Source organism: Heloderma suspectum, chromosome 5, assembly GCF_057233095.1.
Source record: "Heloderma suspectum isolate Gila_16-S chromosome 5, 16-S_ref, whole genome shotgun sequence".
Classification (NCBI taxonomy): domain Eukaryota; kingdom Metazoa; phylum Chordata; class Lepidosauria; order Squamata; family Helodermatidae; genus Heloderma; species Heloderma suspectum.
Window position 1 is genome coordinate 230,277,071 of NC_139462.1, and position 21,894 is coordinate 230,298,964.

Here is a 21,894-nt window from a genome sequence, read left to right on the forward strand (position 1 = left end):
CCTGGCTCCAACCACCTCCCCCTGGTTTGTTTTGGTTAGTGGCTGTAAGGCACAGAGAACGTTGGGTCTACCTGTGGTCATAGCTATTCTAGGGGCATGTGTGGAAAATAACTGTCCTTCCTGCCTTTAACCCTTAATTTTTAAACAAGAAACCTCAGATATTTTTTTTTTACAAACAGCATAAATGAAGCAATAGCTGATAGTTGTATTGTGTGTCTCCTTAAAGGATAGGGGAGAGAATTTCATTTTTTAGAGATAATGTGTATGACGTATTATTGTGGCGAAGCAGCTAGTGCTTTCAGTTCAAATGTGGGAAACGTGCTAGTCACTCTCTTTTGTTTGAATCTTGCTATGAGATTGAAGCATCTCTCTGAACTCCTTGAGAGGAAGAACAAGATGAATATACCATAAATAAAATTGTGGCTTTATGGAACTGGGGAAATTAGATTTTTTGGAACAGGAAAAGTTCTGAAATCGAGTAGGTTTTGAACTACAGTTCACTCCCCTAGAAGGATAAGAGAACTTTATCTCTGTCTGATGTCTGATGTCACATGTAAGATCACACCCTTGTATGGCTTATGAATTTATCCAAACTAACGTGCTCACCCTTTCTGTATTCAAAATGCCAAATTTTCAGTTAAATTCCCCCTTCTCCTGTGAGCATGCCTTGGTGGAGAAGGGCCCATAGTTACCTCAATCCTTTTTTTTATTGCAATATTCACTACAGGGCAGCTAACAAAATAATGCTAAACAATTTAAATAAACAATACAAGCAATGTATTACAGCAAATTAAAGAACATTAAAACAGCAGAACAGTAAAAGTATAAGAGGAGCCTAAACAAAAGCAGTTCAGAGATTTTGAAAACACCTGAGCAAAATAATAAGGGTTTTGCCTGGCATTGAAAAGACATCAGAGTAGGCGCCAAGTGGCCCTCTCTAGAGGACTGCCCCAGGGCAGCACAGTAGAAAAGGCCATCTGTCTGGCTGTCACCTGTTTAACCTCAGAAGGGAAGAGCTAGGTACATGAGGAAGAAGGAGGTCCTTCAGATATCTGGGTCTGCAGCCATTGAGAGTTTTACAGGTGAGCACAGCGCTTTGAATTTTTGCTTGGAAATAGACCAGCCACAGTTGTTTAAGAGCCAACGAGATCACACTTCCACGCGTGAAATGGACTGTAATCCACGAGAGTTTATGCCACAATAAATGTGTTTAGTCTTTAAGGTGCCGCAAGACTTGCTACTGGTTTTGGTGCAATGTCCATCGGGTAGGAAGCTGCCTTATACCAGGTCAGATTATCACCCCCTCCAGCCCAGTTCTGTCTTCTTTGTCTGGTAGCAAGTCTCCTATCCCATTACCTGCAGTCTGACTGTTTAAATGGAGATGTCAGGAACTGAACCCTGGGGCTTTGTGCATGCTCACCAGATTCCCTGTACTGTGGAGCTGCAGTCCCTCCCCTAAATCACTGGAGTATTAGGGGTGGATTGGAGGCAGATAGCTACTCTGGGCTTCGGGAGATGGGAGCAAATGTCGCTGTGAATTTGCCGGCCGTGTACTGGCCCCCCCGTCCTCCGATAACGCCTGCCCGGCTCATACACTTGTCAACCAAGTACAAAGCTGCTGTCTGTCTCTGAGCGTACTCTCTCCCAAAGGCAGCCGATCCCGTTTGCCCTCTGCTTTGCGCTTCTTGGGGAAGGGAGGGCATGAAGCAGAATTGTACCATTGGGTTTTTCCACCCCAGTTGGTCATGTCTGGCCTCTCGCCACTTCGGTCTCTAGAGGCTTGGAACCTGAGGTTGCTCTCGCCTTGCCAGCGAGCTATCGGTTTTGCGATCAAACTCCCCTTCCTTCCTCCGTTCTGGTGCACGTTGCCATCGCCTCCACCCGGTTCTTGTTGACTCCCTGGGGCCCTTTTTAAAAAAAGAAAGAAAAGGAAGAAAACTCCACTGTGTGTTATTCTTGGTATGGCACGATGGGGGGAAAAGCCTTGTTCTCACTCTCTTCCTGCGAGGCCTGTGGTCTGCAAAGGAGAGATAAGGCCCAGCGGATAATTGCTTCTCTCACACATTTACCAACCCACGGGGCCGAAATTGAAATTCTCTGATCATGGGGTGGCGTGGCAGGCAGGAGCTGCCTTTATTAATGCTGCAGTCAGGAATGCCCCCGAGATAGGCTTGTGAGGGACGGGGTATGCACCTGTCTCTTCTGGAGTATTTTCATAGACAGCTCCCCCTGCCCAACACACACACGCACGCACACGCACGCACAAATATCAAAACAGCCCACTCTGTGGAGCTGCCTGGATGGTTAGCTCTCTGGCATTGTGCCAGAAACAGAGACTTGTTTGTTCAGAATAATGGCATTCACCGAGGGCTTCTAGAAAAGGTCAGGCTGACTGGTTGTGCCCCTATTTCCTGGGGGCTGGGGGGCGGGGAGACTACAGTGGATGGGGGGGCATGGGTGGAAGGGGGAAATAGACTATTTCCTCCATTATTATTTTTCAGGTTTGGCGGAGGCTGCGTCATGTTCTGCATGCAACGGAATGCCTAATCTAAACTCAGTTCCCAGGTCTGATTGTAAAATATATCAATATGATTTGAGCACATGCTTTTTGTGTCTGTGTGGAGGGGGGGAATACGGTTGCAAGACCTTATTCAGTTGGCTTACTTTGTTCTGAAACCCATGGCGTAGTTATTGCAAAACTTGGGATGTTTTTGGTCATGTATGCAGTGTGAAAATATCAAATTGATTTAAAAAACAACAACACACCAGTACATGGAGATGGTAAATGTTTCCTATCAAATTGGTGCAATATATATTCCCTAGATGTGAGGGGAGGTGCCTCTCTGCAGGAGTTAAAGGAACATGTTGGAAAGAGCAAGGTCTCATAAGGACCAAATGAGGATGAAGGATTCAACCCCCCCCCCACACACACACACACTTTTATGGGGATTGGTAGTTAGGGTTAGGCCACAGGGGTTAGGACTGTCCCTCCAACCTCCCCCCGCCCCCAGGCTCCTGTGCCTTTAAAAACTGGAGAAGCTTTTCCCATCTCCCTGCTGTGCAAAACTTCACCTGCTGAACTGGTGCTTGTTATGCCACTCCTAAAGGTACTGGAGCCCTGCCAGAGAAACAGTTGCAACCCTAGGCGGACTGAGCTTTTCCTAGGTGAAAGATGGTGGAAGGAATTGAACCTAGGCTCTGGGGAGTCCCTTGTGTGAAAAAGCAGGTGTCCAAGTTGGCTGTTCTTGACATTAGTGGGCGGGAATTTTGGGGCAGGCATTGTGGGTGTTTTCTGGGGGGATTTCCAATATTTTTCTTAGTGTTAAGTTTAAATATTTTTGTGTGTGTTTTGAGCGGAGGGACCAGTTATATTGCAACCTACCCTTACAATTTTCAATAGGGCAGCTTAAGTTAGAGCAATGCTAATAATTTTCTGATTATGCATAGACTGCTGATGTGCATTGAATTTGTACCTAATACAGCATCTTGCTTGCTGTAACCATATGCCATTAGTGTGGGGGTTATATTAACACACACATTTATAGGTTATTTCCTTTGACAAGCAACTTGATCCCATGGAGAAAACTGCTCATTTTTTCAGGCTTACTTCTCACAGACCCATTTGTTTTACATAAAACACATTTTTCCTGTGCTAGATATTGGAGAGCATTGTACTGGCAGAGGGGATGTTGCTAACAGAGAGACAGGCAATCCTTCTCTTTGGCATACTGGACACTTAGCAGGTAGTTTTCAAAAAGTGCATCTACAGTTTCCCCCAAACCTTGAGGACTAGAAACTTTTCTCCATCATTTAAAGCAGAGACTTCCAGGAATTCATGTGCTGTACATTTCTGACCAGGAATTCATTTATAGGCAAATCTCTGCATCTGAAGTACTGAAGCCCTCCTCGCTTCCTACTCACATGTTCTCATTCAACTATGGTGGTGTTCGATACTGCACACACATAATATATTCTACCACTCTCTCTCTCTCTCTCTCGCAATACATTAGCATTCATGTAAAGAAATTAACTGCTTTGGATCTTGCTATTGCAGGTGACAAAGGACTTTGTGCCTCCCCAGACACAATTGCTCCAATCCCAGATTCTTTCTCACTTTCTCATGTGGCTTCCTTGCAGGAATCTAGAAAACATCCAAGCTGACCGGCCCCCAGCGTTTGTTCGTGAGGTGGTCAATTTGCTGTCTGCCTATTCAAACAAGGTAAGCTTGAACTTCTGACACTGTATACTCAAGGTTGGATGGATGCTTCAAATTCCTAGGAACCAAGGAGTAGCAACTTGTTGAAGAGGGGTGATGAAATTCGCTTGCCTAGCCCAGAGCCATTAGGGGGAAGCCAGAGAGATTTGATGAGGGAGAACAAACAGGACCTTGTATGGGGGTGGGGTGGGGGGGCAACATCCAAGCATTGACTGCCAGCATCGCTTAATCCTTCCCTCATTACCACCACCATTCCTTGTCACATCACTGAAACATTATGCAGCTGAAACAATATGGACTAGCAGCATGGTGGGCCAAATGGTTAATCTGTTTCAGCGCACATTTTTTGCCCCTTCTTGATCATTGCTGCAGTATGGAAAACCATCCTCAAAGGTAACCTTCTAAGAGTTTTTCTTTGGAGCCAGCCACAGTCATGCTCATATTCTCCTTTTTTCCTTTCTGTTTTAACTCTGAAGGGTCCTTGTTATCAAATGAATTAAATTAGCACCAGTGGCCTATCCCAGCTGTTCCTATCTTCAAAGCACACTTAATGACATGAATATATTTGAACTCACTCTTTGGTTAGGGTAAAGGCTTTTTTTTTTTTTTTAACCCACAACTCAGAAAGCCCAATCTGCAGATTAACCAAGCTTCCCGTGTCTTTGACAGCTAAAAAATACCCAGGGGCAGCATCTGCCTTCCAGGAGCCGGCTGGAGAATGTAACTCTCTACGCACTGCACCTCTATGAATGCCTCTTTGATCCCTACCAGACGTGGAGAAGACAGCTGAGTGGGTGAGTGAGTGTCCCTTGGCTTCACTCGCCTCTTGCAGAGGAGGCAGCCACCACCAGTGGGCAGACAGGGCATTAACTCGATCTGGCCAGAGTTCAGGGGGCCCTACCTTGTGGGTCTGTTGTGGCTGGTGAGGGGCACATAGGAGCCTGGTGCTGCTCAGCCTCCAAGCTGATTGTGTTCCTGATGGAAATTACCATGTGTTGATCTCTGTGACTAACTAAATGGTATATTTTCCTGGGAACGTGTTATACTGCAAAGCCAAACAAATCCATTGATGTGTTCTCTGAAGGCACTTCGGAGGTTTTAAATGTTCATGCTCTTGTGTAAGCCAAGTAACTTCCAGTTTATCAGGCTGTGTGTGGCGGGGCAGATGGGAACATTTACAGTATATATGTTGTTCATAACATTTCTATATTGCTCAATAGCCAAAGCTTGCCGGGTGGCTCACAAAAATTAAAACCCTAAAATACAACATGATAAAAATATAAAACCTTTTAAAGTTTAAAACAGAATAAAACCAGAATACAAACCAGCAGCAGGGTAAAAATCTAAAAACACAACAACACATTTACAAAATAATAGACTAAAAAGCCTGGGAAAATAAAAAAGGTCTTCACCTGACACTGAAAAGACAACAGTGTAGGCGCAGCCTTTCTGGGAGGGCATTCGACAACTGGGGTGCCACAACAGAGAAGGCCCTCTCCTTTGTAGTCACCTGCCTCACTCATTTGGCAGGGCAGCTGGAAGAGGGCCTCTGAAGATGATCGTAGGGTCTGGGCAGGTATATATGTATAGGAGGAAACGTGCCTCAAGCTGTTTAGAGCTTAGAGCTTTAAAAGTTAATACCAGCACTTTGAATTGGCCTGGAAATGGACTGTAAGCCAGCACAGATCACAGAGCACTGGCATAATATGATCACATCGACCAGTCACCGTTAACAACCTCGTTGCCTTATTTTGGACCAGCTGGCGTTTCCAGACCATTTTCAAAAGTAGCCCCACTTATAAGGCGTTGCAGTAATGGCATCATGGCTATTGTAGGGCTGGATAACCAAAAGAGTCTGATCAAAAGCTGTTCCCCTTTCCTATTTGGGTTGCCAAAGGCTACCCAGTCAGCATCTCTGAGCTGCAATCAATGCTATGGGTAGCAGCTGAGGTGCCACGGGACATTTGGGGTAACTTAAGGCAAAATCCTATGCATGTTTAGACAGAAAAAACTCCTACAACTCCCAGCACTCCCAGAGTTGTAGGACTTTTTTTCTGTCTAAACATGCATAGGATTGCACCCTTAGAGACACTTCTCAGCAGAGATTTTGCATCAGAGTACAAAATCAAGTAAAAGTCCAAAATAAATACGTATTGCATCAGTTGCGAAGGATGCAAATGTGTTTCCACCACATTATTTTCCCTTTTAATAGACATGAGGCGCATACAGATCACTGTTTTATCACAGATCTGGGCTTGATGTATGATTCAATTTCTGATACGTGGTAAAATTCTCCTTTACCCCTTGGCAGGGTGATACAGATGACAAAGCAGCCCTGGCGTAAGAGCCTCTACCTCAAGATAGTGTTGTTGTTGTTCAGTCGTTCAGTCGTGTCCGACTCTTCGTGACCCCATGGACCATAGCACGCCAGGCCCTCCTGTCCTGCGCTCTCTCCCGGAGCGTGCTCAAGTTCATATTCATTGCATCCGTGATGCTATCTAGCCATCTCATCCTCTGCCGTCCCCTTCTCCTTTTGCCTTCAGTCTTTCCCAGCATCAGGGTCTTTTCCAGGGAGTTTTCTCTTCGCATTAGGTGGCCAAAATATTGGAGCTTCAGCTTCAGTATCTGGCCTTCCAATGAGCACTCAGGGTTGATTTCCTTTAGGATGGACTGATTTGACCTCCTTGCAGTCCAGGGGACTCGTAAGAGTCTTCTCCAGCACCACAGTTCGAAAGCATCAATTCTTCGGCGCTCAGCCTTCCTTATAGTCCAGCTCTCACAGCCATACATTACTACTGGGAAAACCATAGCTTTGATTAGACGGACCTTTGTCGGCAAGGTGATGTCTCTGCTTCTTACTATGCTGTCTAGGTTTGCCATAGCTTTCCTCCCAAGGAGCAAGTGTCTTTTAATTTCATGGCTACAGTCACCGTCTGCGGTGATCTTGGAGCCCAAGAAAGTAAAATCTGTCACTGCTTCCATTTCTTCCCCTTCTATATGCCAGGAAGTGATGGGGCCAGATGACATGATCTTAGTTTTTTAATGTTGAGTTTCAAACCAGCTTTTGCACTCTCCTCTTTCACCCTCAACAAGAGGCTCTTGAGATCCTCTTCGCTTTCTGCCATTAGGGTGGTATCGTCTGCATATCAGAGGTTGTTGATAATTCTCCCGGCAATCTTAATTCCGACCTCTGATTCATCCAACCCGGCATTTCTCATGATGTACTCTGCATATAAGTTAAATAAGCAGGGTGACAATATGCAGCCTTGTCGTACTCCTTTCCCAATTTTGAACCACTCGGTTGTTCCATGTCTGGTTCTTACTGTTGCTTCTTGACCCTCGTACAGGTTTCTCAGGAGACAGGTCAGGTGGTCTGGTACTCCCATCACTTTAAGAATTTGCCACAGTTTGTTGTGATCCACACAATCAAAGGCTTTAGCGTAGTCAATGAAGCAGAAATAGACGTTTTTCTGGAATTCTCTTGCTTTCTCCATGATGCAGCGAATGTTGGCGATTTGATCTCTAGTTCCTCTGCCTCTTCGAAACCCAGCTTGTACTTCCGGTAGTTCTCGGTTCGCATACTGCTGAAGCCTAGCTTGTAGGATTTTGAGCATCACCTTGCTGGCATGTGAAATGAGCGCAATTGTGCGGTAGTTTGAACACTCTTTGGCATTGCCCTTCTTTGGAATTGGAATGTAAACTGACCTTTTCCAGTCTTGTGGCCACTGTTGAGTGTTCCAGATTTGTTGGCATATTGAATGCAGCACTTTAACAGCATCATCTTTTAGGATTTTAAATAGCTCGGCTGGAATACTGTCATCTCCGCTAGCTTTGTTGTTACTAATGCTTCCTAAGGCCCACTTGACTTCACTCTCGAGGATGTCCGGCTCAAGTTCAGTGACCGCACTATCATGGCTATCAGGGACATTCAGATCTTTCCTGTATAGTTCTTCTGTGTATTCTTGCCACCTCTTCTTAATCTCATCTGCTTCTGTTAGGTCCCTGCCTTCTTTGTCCTTTATCATGCCCGTCTTTGCACAAAACGTTCCCTTGAGATCTCCAATTTTCTTGAAGAGATCTCTAGTCTTTCCCATTCTGTTGTTTTCCTCGATTTCTTTGCATTGTTCCTTTAAGAAGGCCTTCTTGTCTCTCCTTGCTATTCTCTGGAACTCTGCATTCAGTTGGGTATATCTTCCCCTTTCTCCTTTGCTTTTCGCTTCCCTTCTTTCGTGAGCTACTTGTAAAGCCTCATCAGACAGCCACGTTGCTTTCTTGCATTTCTTTTTCTTTGGGACGGATTTCGTTGCTGCCTCCTGAACAATGTTACGGACCTCCGTCCATAGTTCCTCAGGCACTCTGTCTATCAGGTCTAATCCCTGAAATCTATTCCTCACCTCCACTGTATATTCATCAGGGATATGATTTAGGTCATACCTGAACGGTTTAGTGGTTTTCCCGACGTTCTTCAATTTAAGCCGAAATTTTGCAAGAAGCAGCTCATGATCTGAGCCACAGTCAGCTCCAGGTCTTGTTTTGACTGACTGTATGGAGCTTCTCCATCTTTGGCTGCAAAGGACATAATCAATCTGATTTCGATATTGACCATCTGGTGACGTCCATGTGTAGAGTCGCCTCTTGTGCTGTTGGAAAAGAGTGTTTGCTATGATCAGCATGTTCTCTTGGCAAAACTCGATTAGCTTTTGTCCTGCTTCATTTTGTACACCAAGGCCATGCCTGCCTGTTATCCCGGTGATTTCTTGACTTCCTACTTTAGCATTCCAATCCCCTATGATGAAGAGGACATCTTTTTTTGGTGTTAGTTCTAGAAGGTGTTGTAGGTCTTCATAGAACCGATCAACCTCAGCTTCTTCGGCCTCAGTGGTTGGGGCATAGACTTGAATTACTGTGATGTTGAATGGTTTGCCTTGGATTCGTACTGAGATCATTCTATCATTTTTAAGATTGTACCCCAGTACTGCTTTTCCCACCCTTTTGTTGACTATGAGTGCTACTCCATTTCTTCTACGGGATTCTTGCCCACAATAGTAGATATGATGGTCACCTGAATTAAATTCGCCCATGCCTGTCCATTTTAGTTCGCTGATTCCCAAGATGTCGATGTTCAATCTTGCCATCTCATGTTTGACCACCTCCAGCTTACCTTGATTCATTGATCTGACATTCCAGGTTCCGAAACAATATTGTTCTTTACAGCATCGGATTTTCTTTTCACCGCCAGACACATCCACAGCTGAGTGTCCTTTCGGGTTTGGCCCAGCCGCTTCACTCTTTCTGGCGCTACTTGGAAATACCCTCTGCTCTTCCCCAGGAGTATATTGGACACCTTCCGACCTGAGGGGCTCATCTTCTGGCGTCATCTCTTTTAGCCTTGTGATACGTTCCATGGGGTTTTCTTGGCAAGAATACTGGAGTGGGTTGCCATTTCCTTCTCCAGTGGACCACATTTTGTCAGAACTCTCTGCCATGACCTGTCCGTCTTGGGTGGCCCTGCACGGCATAGCTTATGGCTTCACTGAGTTATGCAAGCCCCTTCGCCACAACAAGGCAGTGATCCATGAAGGGGCAAGATAGTGTTAGCTGACTCTATTTATTTATTTTTACTGTTTTATTTCTGATATTTTAATCCCACCCTTCCTTCAGAGAGCTCAGGCTGGTGTTCTTGGTTTTCTCCTTCCCTCTCCCCCTTTTTCCTCACAATAACCCTGTGAGGGTAGGGTAGGCTCTGAGAAAGTGACTGGGAGAGGGAGGACTTGAACCCTGGTCTCCACTGTCCTCGTTCAACACTCTCTAACCACTACACCACACTTAACTTTACATGGCATTGGACAAGCAGTTTACCAAGGGGCTACAAGCATGCACTCTGTTAAGACAGAAGGTGACTCTCTGCATCTTCCCATGGAAGTGAGAGGCCCACCCTTTCCTTCCCAGTGCTACTGTATGATTTATACAAGAGTGATTTAAAATACACACGAGCTCTTCATTACTGACATGGTGCATGTGTATTTTGTGCCTTTACCTGTGTACTGGCATGCTTAATACACATTTTTTTCTGCTTCTGAAAGTCAAGGGGGAGAGACAAGGTGCGTGCCACAAAACTGAAGCTCCACTCCCTGATTCCTGGAACTCCCTCAAGTGCCCCACTTGAGTACCGCCAGTTCACAAGGCTCTGCCAGATATTTTCAAGTCTGTTCTCTGAATGATGAAGGCTAGAAACTCAGGATGATAACATTTCTGAATGAATGAATTTTAGACCCTTTGTTCACTTTGAGCCCAGGCTTTTGAAGCACCTCCTAATACCATGAATTAGGAAATACCCGGTTCTAGAAACTGATGAAATACCCTGTTCTAGAAACCTCTCTTCACAGTAATAATTTTATATGGGAAATAGCTGGAGGGTTTAAGCTGGTCTTTACAAAAAGTTCACTGTGATCTCTCTGTTCATGGGAAGTATTTGCAATACAGTGTGTGTCAGTTCTTTCTGAATCCCCTTGAAACTGGCTACGAGATTCTCACGGATGTTTGAGCCTGAAATTTGAAATGGTGTCCTGAATGTATATATCAACTTTTTTTCTGAAATCTCAATTTTCAAGAGAGATCTTGCATTACAATGTACTTTGCCTTTTCTTCCTACCTTTTAAAAACAGCTAATATTCAAATTTGAAACATAGAACTGTATTCTGAACAAACATACCAAATTTAATTAGGATATGTATTTATAGAATTCTATTCTGCTCTACATATAAATCCAAGGATGGGTAACAACAATATTAAAAACAACCACCAATAAAATACAAGAAATAAATCCATAATCGGCAGAGAACAAATAATCAACAGTAGATCCAGTCCTATCACTGCAGTAGCAACTAAGAGCTAATAAATGCCCGAACAAATGGGTCTTACCTGGCACCAAAATGTTAGTAAAATTGCCCCCAGGCATACCTCTTGAGGGAGGGCGTTCCAAAGCCAGGGTGCCACTATGGAAAAGACTGTAACTTATGTCCCCACTCAGTGTCCTTCCCCCAGTGGTGAGACAATGAGATTGGCCTCCCTCAGAGATGTAAGAGCACAGGCTGACTGGTACAGCGGAAGGTGTTCCTTCAGATATCTGGGTCCCTAGTTGTTTTTAGGGCCTGGTCTCAATATTCAAGGGAAATAAATTACAAACTAGCCTCCCCCAACCTGGCACCCTCCAGATGTGTTGGACTACAACTCCTATCATCTTCAGCTAGCACAGTCAGTGGGGTGATGGGCATTATAGTCCATCACATCTGGTGGGTACCAGGTTGGGGCAAAGGCTGTCACAAACTCACAGTTTACTTGCAAACAACATTAAATGGGAGGAACATTAAAACAAAGGCCTCAGTTTGGCCACCCAGAAACAATACAGAGAGCTTCGGCTATTAGGAGGTATAGGAATGAAATGAATAAATAAATAAAATATAATATAATATAAAAATTATTTCGATATACCTTTCATTCATCAATTGTGCTCATTTTCCTGGAAAATCAATAAAATATTACTTTAAGCAGGGGCTGGAAATTTAATGGATGGCAGAGGAGTGACTGCTATGATTCTTGGACTTGAATTCTGTGTCAGCTACCCTGCAAAATCTATTCTTGAGGACTGTGTTTGCAGCCCGATAGAATAGTCACTGTTGCGGTTACAACGTCTGTAGCGCTTGACCCCAGGAACATTTCTCATAGGGGCTGGTGCTTGGGCTATATTACCATGTGTTCATGTATGCAACTTCTTTCATGCCCTTCTGTGTTTCTTGCCTCTCCTAGGGAGATTGTCAGCATGAAAGAGAAGAGCAAATACAAGTTTGCACCAGCTGTGTTGCCTCAGGAGTTCAACTCTTTTTTCCAAGGTAAATACTGCAATGTCTCTTAGTTCTCCCTCATCCAATCTCACCCCAGCCCCTGCCTTTCCTGGCTTCTTCTCTTGACAATAGCAATATTTCTGTTCCTGGCTCAGTGTTGGTCTTGCTCTTCAATGAACATTCTTGTCCTGGAACAAAATGGCTTCCCAACAGTGCGTTCATATATTCCAGCGCAAAGCAGAGGTTTTGTGGTGTTTTTCTTCCAGTCCTGCAAGCGTCCTCATGTGGCAAGTGCAAGCCACAGTTCAGTTATGTAGTGATCTAGGATGAGAGTTGGAAAGCCAAATAGAACACTCTAGCTTTAAATGACAATAACCAACCCAAAATAACTTCCCTTTACTCCTTACCCTTCTCCATACCATGCACTTACACTTCGTTTCTCTGTATAGGCGGAGTCCTCCTGCTCGATGGCACAGTGTAGCCCGTGGGCCAGAATAATGTGATGCTCCCACAGTGGCAACTCTTTGGGACTTGAAATTCTCTTCTTCCTACTTGTGTCATGTCTTGCTTCCCTTGGTTTTTATTGGTGACTATTGGTGCTTATTGGTGATTATTGGAGCAGTTTCTGAACCAGGTTGATAATCAGAGCTGAATGTGTATAGCAGCCTTCTCCAACCTGGTACACTCCAGATGTGTTGGACTTAACTCCCAATATGCTTAGCCGGGGTGGCCATTGCTGGCTGCTTATGATGAGAAGTTGTAGTCCAGCACATCTGGAGGGTGCCAGGTTGGGGAAGGCTGATAGGAATATAACTCCTAGCATTCATCTTTAAAACAACAAAAGAACAAGTTCCTAGCCCTCATGGATGTGCAGATGTGTGTAAAAATATGTGGGAATGCCTGCTGAAATCTTGGGGACAGTGAGGTGACTTGAATAAGATTTCCAGTGATTGTGGGATGGAGCTCAGTTTTGGTGCTGAGTTTATTAGTTTGTTTGTTACATTTAATATCCCAAATATATTACATCTATAGCCAAAAGTGGGGTACATGATCCTCCACCTCTCCATTTTATCCTCACAACAACCTTGTGAGGTGGGTTAGGCTGAGAGTCAGTGACTGGCCCAAAGTCACTCCATGAATTTCATAGCCAAGTGGGGACTAGAACTCGGATCTCCCGAGTCCCAGTCCAGCACTCTAACCACTACCCCACACTGGCTCTCTGACAACAAATTCCTGGCTGAGCATATGCTCAGAAACACCCATTCCTTAATTCTCATGGTATGCCTATGCCCTGAGCTACTGGTTGCAGTTGGTGGAGCTCAGGGTTCTGATAAAAGCAAAGTAGATCCTGTGGTTCTGAAGTCTGCCCACCCTTGGACTTGATCACACCCTTTTGTAATTAAGATGAGCAGATTCTGAATTAAGTGCCCCTTTTAGCCACAAACAAAATTGTGTAAGCCTGTTTTTGAAAGTGCTGCAGGCAACCCTGTTATGACTGTCCCCCCCAAAAGGGGGGGTGATTAAAGGGCAATTAATCTGCATTAGGTGATTTTTTTAGTTTTCACCCTGGGAGCTGGAGTATCCCCACCGCTGTGCACTGTCACTTCCAGCCAGCTTTTTCTCCTGCCAAGATATTTATTAGATCTACATATCAGCTTTAAAGAGGGTCAAAGACAAAATAACCTTGGGTTGAGTTGGTTACCAGAGCAACTCTGAGTGACTAAATCATAAAAAAAAAAAAGCAGGATGGGGCGGGGGGGGGGGAGATGTAATTTTGCTGTGATTCCAGGCATTAAGGTACCATCATCTCTCCCCTACCCCACTGATCTAAATTTGATTTATCTCTTCTATTGCTTTATATTTATCCTCCGGGATGTTGAAGGGCTCACGGTCAATAAGTGTTAGGCTAAGCTCTGTGAGAAGCGAAATCTGTTCAGTTGTTGGTGCAAGTGACTCTTCTAAAAAAAAATAAAAAACAAGCAAGGAGAATGGATGTACAGAAAGCGGTACCAAAAGATTGTAACAAAAATATCCCTAGGCTTTTTAGGGGCTTTTCTGCCAGATGTCTGTGACTGAAAAGTACTTGAATTCATTGACTTTTAATTATGTTAGTGCAGGTCGGGGATTTCTCTGGGCTATTTGGGGAATGAGTGGAACCACGTCATTTTTGGCACACGTGGCGTGGGCATGTGATTGCATTGCCATGTGTGTCACTTGGCGGTCAGCCCATGCTAACCGCACTTGATCTATTTCACGCATTTGCCACATTTATGGACAGCCTTCCTGCCTAAGCACTCAGTGTAGTTCACAGTTTAAAATGATGGCTTCCAATCTAAGAGTCACGATACAAAAGGAACAGGGAAGAAAGAAGCAATTAAGCACAGCCAGGTAGCCTTTTTTTCATACTGCCACTGGTGTAAGTAGGGCTGGACTTTGGGGCCAAAGTCCACGGCCCTACAACCCCGGGGGGACAAGTGCAACTGCAGGGGATGAGGCCATCAGGGTAGCAGATGCAAATTCCATTGCTGTCATGCCAGCTACGGCAGACATGTGCCGCCGGTACAAGGAGCTTTTGTCATTCTTTCTGGGACTGGCGTTGTTACAGGGTAACTCTGCGGTCATCTCTGCAGCATCCTCTTGTTAAGAGGAAAATGCCGAAAACAGGAAAACAAATTCTTACCAATGAAGGTTTGGAGGTAGCAAAAAGCCTTGGTGGAAAGGCGGTTGAAGGCAAAAGGGGTTGGCTGGAATCTGGTTTGTTTGAGTTTGGATGGAGTGGATGTGGAACTAGGGCAGACCGGTCTTATCCAGGCTGTCATCTCCCCCTGCACCCCGAACTGTTTGAACTACTGTCAGCACATGCCCCAAGTGAACATCATTTCATCACGTCTTAGTGTAGCAAGACAGGGGATGTTGCGAAGCTGAGGGAAGCAACGTTGACTCACAGTGACTCCCGTTTCTGTAATCTGAGGGGGGTTTCCACACAGCCCAGATTAGCCCCAAGTTGGATCCAGGTGGGTAAAGTTTAGGGGGAGGCATATACAGTCAATAGACACATGCAGAAAAGGTGGTTGGCAACAAATGGGTGTGTGAATATGAAATCTGCTCCACCACATTCTAGTTTACTGCCAATTTTGGGGTGGGGGGGTGACCAGGTTTCCCATAGCTGAAGGTGCCAGTAGTCCGGTTTTACCCAGCCATTGGCATTTGCTCCATGGTTCCAAGATTAAAACTCTCTCTCTCTCTCTCTCTCTCTCCCTTCTCCTCCTTTGCCAGAGTGTTTTCGAGAGGGTGAACAGCTTCCTGAGGCCCTCCAGCTGCGGCTAATCCATCTCTTCGGAGCCATCATCTCTGGAGCCAAGGCAAGGCTCTCTCTCTCTCTCCCTCATTTCTTTGTGAAATTTAGGCCCTGCGTTCTGAAGGAGCCAAGGGAGACATCATCTGGTGGTGTCTCATGAGAATGTAGTGCAGCTTTCTCCACCCTGGTGCCTTCCAGGTGTGTTGAACTACAGCTGGCTGGCTGAGGGATGCTGGGAGTTGTAGTCCCAACACATCTGGAGGGGCACCAGGTTGGGGAAAGCTGAGGTCGTGTGTCTTTTATTCTGATGTATCTTTCGTGGCCAGGTGAAATATGGAGTGTTCGTCTTGCCTCTCTGCTTACCCTGTTTGCATTCCACCCTCCCTCCATGAGGGCATCTCCATTGTACTCTCACAGCAGGCTAGACTGAGACATAAGAGCTCTGCCCGAGGCAGCTGGCACAGAACACATCGAGAGGGCACCAGGTTGGGGGAAAGCTGGTCTATCCACTACACCACGCTGCTGCTCCAGTGCTGGCTCCGTTAATATGTCCTCTGGAGGAAAGTCGTTGGTCAGGTCCCGACGATGCAGCAGTATCTATCCAAGGAATTCCCTAAAAGGAAACTGTCTCAGGGCCAGGAAGTCTCACGCAGCATATATATTAATAAAATAATCTTAAAAACAAAGCACAGCCACTACCCCCACATGGAACATGTTCAACATAAAAATAATGCAAGAAAGTTGTATTTGTCCATTTTAAACCAATTTTTAAAAATAGGGGTGGGAGAGGGAAAAGGGCAACTAAGGAGGAACGATCGGTGGAGATCCATATCTATATTGAAAAGTTATACAGGTTGAACAATCCAAGAGGAGGGGAAGTGATTATCGCTTTCCCCCTGGAGGCCCACCATTGCCAGCTTCTGGGCTGTTCTGGAGGGTCCCCCAGCCCTCTGAAACAGACCTGGGGGAATTGTAAGGAGCAGCAGCAGGGAGGGGGAACTGGGGAATATCGTCTCCCTTCTTCTAATAGCGGAGGCCTTTTCTGCAAAGGGAAGGACTCCTTTGGTTTTGCAGAAGGGCACAACTGGATACAGCCGTGTGTGTTTTACACCAGTAAATACCATGGTCTTCCATCCACCCACCTCAAACTGTGAAAATGGTAGTTTGAGGAAGATGCTGGTAAGGATGCTGAGAATTTCCTGCTAGGATCTTAAGCCCAATCACAGAACTATAGCTCCCAGGGTCCCTTGGGCAGAGGGAATGACTGTTTAACCAGATTTAAATCTGTTGTGTAGTTATGCCCTGAAAGTACCTGGAGAACAAACCGTTTTTTTCAGGGACTCTTTAGAAACGAGAAGAGAGATACTGAGGAAGGTGGGCTAGGTGGAGGAACGCACCACACCAAAGGTCCGTTTGCCCATAGTACTCGTTCCTCAAGCTCCCTGTCTGCATGGCGTGTGCATGCCCTCTAGAGCAGGGGTGTTAAACTTCTTTCAGCCTGCGGGCCGATTTCCATTGGGAGGAGCTCTCCAAAGTCCAGTGGTGGGAGGGGGCAAAGACAACAGGGGTGGAGCTAGAGGCAAAGGGGGCAAAGCCAAAATACCAGCACCTTTTAGCGTAAGGCTCTTACTGCCAGTCACTCAGCCTTAGGAGGGCATTCCAACCTTTTAGAAGGGGAAGGGGGAACTGCACTAAAGCTGGGGGAGCACCCAGTGGTTGGTGGTTGGGGAAAGGGGTGGGGCCAGGGAAGGAGGCGTGGCCATCTGGGAAACCCCACAGGCTGAGTTTGGCCCTCCAGGCCTGAGGTTCTGCTCCCCTGCCGTTGAGGATAGGAGGGTGCAGGGGGCGAGAAACCAAGGCGTTGGCTTTACAGCTCCTCTGGCTTCTACCACGTTTTTACGCTGCAGTCTGATCCTTCTGTTTTTGATGCCCTTGATGCTCATGAGCAGTAGGTACATCTGAAAGATTTTCCTCACCATAAAGGCATCTTCCACCTGGCCTTGCTCAGACGCAGGCTTCCAAAGCCCATCTTGCTTCTCATTCTTCTTGATAGCAAAACGCTCTCCTGGTGGTCACCCCGTCCTCCGTCGAGGTCCTCATGCTGCTGCTCAGGAGATGGTGCTGTCCGACAAGTGGAACGCCCAGAGACCCCAGGTTACTGCAGCTGACACTGAAGAGCTTGGTTGGGATGGTCCACATTCTCCACACCAGCAGCCCCAGCCAGCGCAAGGTGGAGATCCGGGCCATCCTGGACAGCTACTTCAAGGTCCTCAACTCAGATCAGCCCATGGCCTCGCTGGAAAGTTCACCGGGCCCTCACTGGGAGGAAAGACTCATCACCCTCCGAGTGCGCATGTTAGGTAGGTGGCAGCGGGAAGGGCTGATGCACAGTTAGTCAAGCTTGGAGTCAAGGGGTGAATTCAGTTGTCAGGGCTTCTTCAAGCATTGCATTGGGAAAACAGGTGTGTTCTTGTACAATGAGGATGCAGAACTTCTTTCAACCCAAGGGCCAAATTAAATTTTGGAGAAGCTCTCGGGAGCTGCATCCCAGGTGGTGGGTGGGCCTGAGGCAAAAGCAGCGGGCCGAAATACCAAAAATACCACCATATTTTAGCTTAAAGCTCTTTCTGCCAGTAGCTAAGCCTTACGAGAGGCCTTTCGACCTCTGAGAACGAGAAAAAACTGCAAAAGCCAGGAAACTACCAAATAATTGGTGGTTGGGTGAAGGGGGTGGGGCCATCTCAGGAACCCAGAGAACCGTATTAGGGCCGCAAGTGGGCCGAATTTGGCCCTGGAGCCTGAGGTTCTCCACCCCTGTTGTATAAGCAAGAAGCTGCAGCAAATTGAGTGTTCTTGGATCAGTAACTGGTTAAAGAACAGAAAGCAGAAAGTGGGAATAAACAGTAAATTCTCCCAGTGGTGGGATGTAAACAGTGGGGGCCCACAGGGATCTGTATTGGGACCAATGCTTTTCAACTTGTTCATAAATGATCTGGAATTCAGAGTGAGCAGTGAAGCGGCCAAGTTTGCCAATGACACCAAATTATTTAGGGTGATTAAAACAAAAAGGGACTGTAAAGAGCTCCAAACTGATCTCTCCAAACTGGGAGAATGGGCATCCAAATGGCAAATGCGATTCAATGTATGCAAGTGTAAAGCGAGGCATGTTGGGGCAAAAAATCCCAACTTCAAGTATAAATGGATGAGATCTGAGGTAGTGGTGACCGACCAGGAAAGAGATCTTGAGGTTGTGGTGGACAGCTTGATGAAAATGTCAAGCCAGCATGCAGCTGCTGTGAAAAAGGCAAACTCCATGTTAGGCATAATTAGGAAAGGAACTGAAAATAAAACTGTCAATATCGTACTGCCCTTATACAAATCTATGATGTGAACAGAGTTAGAATACTGTATACAGTTCTGGTCACCACACCTAAAAGAAAGATATTGTGGATCTGGAAAAAGTGCAGAAAAGGGCAACTAAAATGATCAAAGGGCTGGAGCATCTCCCCTATGAGAGAAGGTTACAACAGCTGGGATTGTTTAGCTTGGAAAAAGGAGGGTAAGGGGAGACATGATAGAGGTGTACAAAATTATGCATGGTGTGGAGAAAGTGGAGAGGGATACTCATAATTATGAGTTATTGCGTCTCTCATAATACTAGAACTCGGGGTCATCCCATGAAGCTGAATGGTGGGAGATTTAGGACAGATAAAGGAAGGACTTCTTCACACCATGCAGAGTTAAATTATGGAATTCACTTCTACAAGATGTAGTGATGGCCATCAGTTTGGATGGATTTAAAAGGGTATTGGACAAATTCACAGAGGATAAAGCTAGCAATGGCTACTAGTCTTGATGGCTATATGCTACCTCCTGTATCAGAGGCAGTATGCCTATGTACATCAGTTGCTGGGGAACATGGGCAGGAGAGTGCTGTTGCACTCCAGTCCTGCATGTGGGTTTCCCGTGGGCAGCTGGTTGGCCACTGTGTGAACAGAATGCTGGACTAGATGGACCCTTGGTCCAATCCAACAGGGTTCTTCTTATGTTCTAGGTGGTATGAACCATATTGCACATGTGTGTTTTTTATATGGACACACGTAATACATGAAATGCCCCCCCAGAGTTTGCACTAGGCTACAAAACCAGTCTTCTCCCAAGTGAATTGTTCTCCAACCGTTTGAAGGGGAACTAAAATGTCATGGGTTAAGATCCTGGGCTTTGTTGTTGATTTCCCGATGGTTGGTGTGGTGAGAAAAAGGAAGTCCCAGAAGTTCCACTGTGGGACTTTGGGCTGTTCTAGAATTAAGTTGGAAGGGTTGCCGTAGAAACAGGGCTTGTGTTGCTAGGAGGGGGTGTGAGGAACCATCTCCTTGCTCTCTGAAGTAGGATTGATTTGGTAGCTTCTTTTGGAATCCAAACCAAAAAGCTGCAGTTGGTGTGCTCCAGCTCTGAAAGCCCCCTCCAACATCTACTTTTCTGCTGGCCTCAGTCATCTCAGCAACTTGAAACTTCACAATAAGAGGAGAGTGCTAGAAAAGGCAAGGTTCCTTCTGTGTTATTTTCCTACATCTGTAAATCAGTCCTAATCCAAGTAGGGGGGCCAAAAGCACATCATAAACATACCTGCAGCCTTATGGCTCCCTGTAGCACTCACACATCTTTATGCATCCCCTGTGCACAGGATGGAGGCATGAACAGCTTAGGCCCCACATGGACCCGATGAAGTTCCTGCCAGATCAGTTCAAGCACTGTAGCAACCTCCCAACAAGAAGGGGCGATCAGAGATAGCATTTTGGGTCAGGCCAAAGGGGGAGGGGTCCAAAGCTCAAGGATTTTATAACGGTAAAGATGCAATCCTATGCAGTTCCCAGCGTTCCCCAGCCAGCATGGCTGGCTGGCGAACACTGGGAATTGTAGGACTTTTTCCTCTCTGAACATGCATAGGATTGCAGCCTAAGAAATTTTTAGGGTGGAGAGTTGAAGAAGGAGAGTTCAAGTCAGAGAATACTTCCTGGAACTAGGAAAATGGGGGTGCAACAGCATCTTCGTGGCTAATCCAGCCCCTTTTCAATTGCAGCCCCAAAGCTTGGACCTGGTGCTGAGTGTGTGTGACTCATGAGAGTCCTGTGTATGTTGAACATATGGCAGGCCATACTGTTCTGGCCCACTTCGTTTCTTTGGACTGCATTGCAGCAGTATCGGGCCTTGTATTGACATTTATATACCATCTTATCTGCTAAAAAGCGATCAACGTGGTGTACAACTATGTGAAACAATAAAACCTGAAAACAATAAAAATAAGAGCATTGAAATAGTAGAAACATTAAAACATTTTGAAAGCCTAAATTAAAAAGATGAGTCCTTGCAACTTTTCTAAAGGCCAAGAGAAAGGGTTCAAAGAGGCCAATTGTAGTTCTTGAGGGAGCACGTTTGGGAGCAACAAAAAAGAAAGCCCTTTCATGCATGCCTGGCATACAGGCCTCTGTGAGTAATGGTGCCCTCAAAAGGGCCTCTCCTGCAGATCTTAATACTCGAGCAGGTTCGTAGTGAGACAGGCAGTCCCTTAGACAGCCCAGTCCTAAGACGATTAGAGCTTTGCAGGTTAGGATCCTGCAGGACTCAAAACTGTTCTCACACTTCTCATGGTGCTTGAATGAGCAGTTCTTCTCGCCATCTTTCTATCTGGCTACCCCCATGCTTAATGTTTAGGAAACAATACAGTTTTAAGTGCGACCTAGCTAGCTCTGCCTGGTTGTGCATTGTTGGCGGAATTTGGTGGTTTAATGAGAGTCTCCGTCTTCTTTCTCCTCTTTAGATGCCATTCCGGAAATGTTAAATTGCGATGACCGACCAGTTTTGCAGGCTGTCTTCCTCAGCAATAACTGCTTTGAGCATATCATCCGACTGATCCAGAACAGTAAGGTATGGGAACACCGTAGCGCTACTGTTGTAGTTGGAATTTGCTGTTGTGTTCAGCTGAGCCCTCTGGGTAGTTTTTTCATTTTCTACTGTTTTGAAAATGTGTTCAGCTTTGAGGCAGTTACTGCCCCAAGCTTCATGGAGGAAGGGGCAGGATAAGCAATATAAAAATATAGCAGACAAAGGGTCTGCAGCTAAGAGTGTGAGTTCAGAGGTGATTTTAAAACTAGGGGCTCATGCCTGATTGTGTTTCCCCCTTTACAGCATCAAGGAAAAGTGAGTAATTTCAAGGGTGTAAACTGAACAGCATCAATAGCAGTTTCAAAGGACACAAGCTGTTAGGGTTGGTTTAGTAAGAGAGGTATATTGGGTTATGGGAAGGAGCTTCTAGATCAAGAGCCTCAGGCCTGGGATCTCAATCCAGCCCTCCAGGGCTCTCCAGAAGGCCACCCCCTTTCCCCCAACCACCATTTGTTTGGTGATTTCTTGGCCTTTGTACAGTTTTTCCCCACAGTCTAAAAGGTTGAAATGCCTCTCCTTCAGCTCAATTACTTGGCAGTAAGAGCTTTAAGCTAAAATATGCTGGTATTTTGGCCCTACCCCCTTTGGCCTTTTGC

At 45.8% G+C, this 21,894-nt stretch overlaps 1 protein-coding gene across 9 annotated transcripts in view; it reads left to right on the forward strand.

Moving 5' to 3' along the window:
• The window catches only part of NBEAL2 (neurobeachin like 2), a 190,276-nt gene that overhangs the window by 97,486 nt on the left and 70,896 nt on the right, over positions 1-21,894 (forward strand). For all 9 annotated transcript variants that reach the window (XM_084859500.1, XM_084859499.1, XM_084859498.1 and 6 more), the window contains exons 4-9: positions 4,138-4,219; positions 4,886-5,010; positions 12,023-12,105; positions 15,334-15,419; positions 17,409-17,715; positions 21,174-21,280. In XM_084859500.1, the coding sequence (XP_084715626.1) occupies positions 12,036-12,105; positions 15,334-15,419; positions 17,409-17,715; positions 21,174-21,280 (570 nt within the window). In that variant the 5' untranslated portion in view covers positions 4,138-4,219; positions 4,886-5,010; positions 12,023-12,035. The remainder of the gene's footprint in view (positions 1-4,137; positions 4,220-4,885; positions 5,011-12,022; positions 12,106-15,333; positions 15,420-17,408; positions 17,716-21,173; positions 21,281-21,894) is intronic.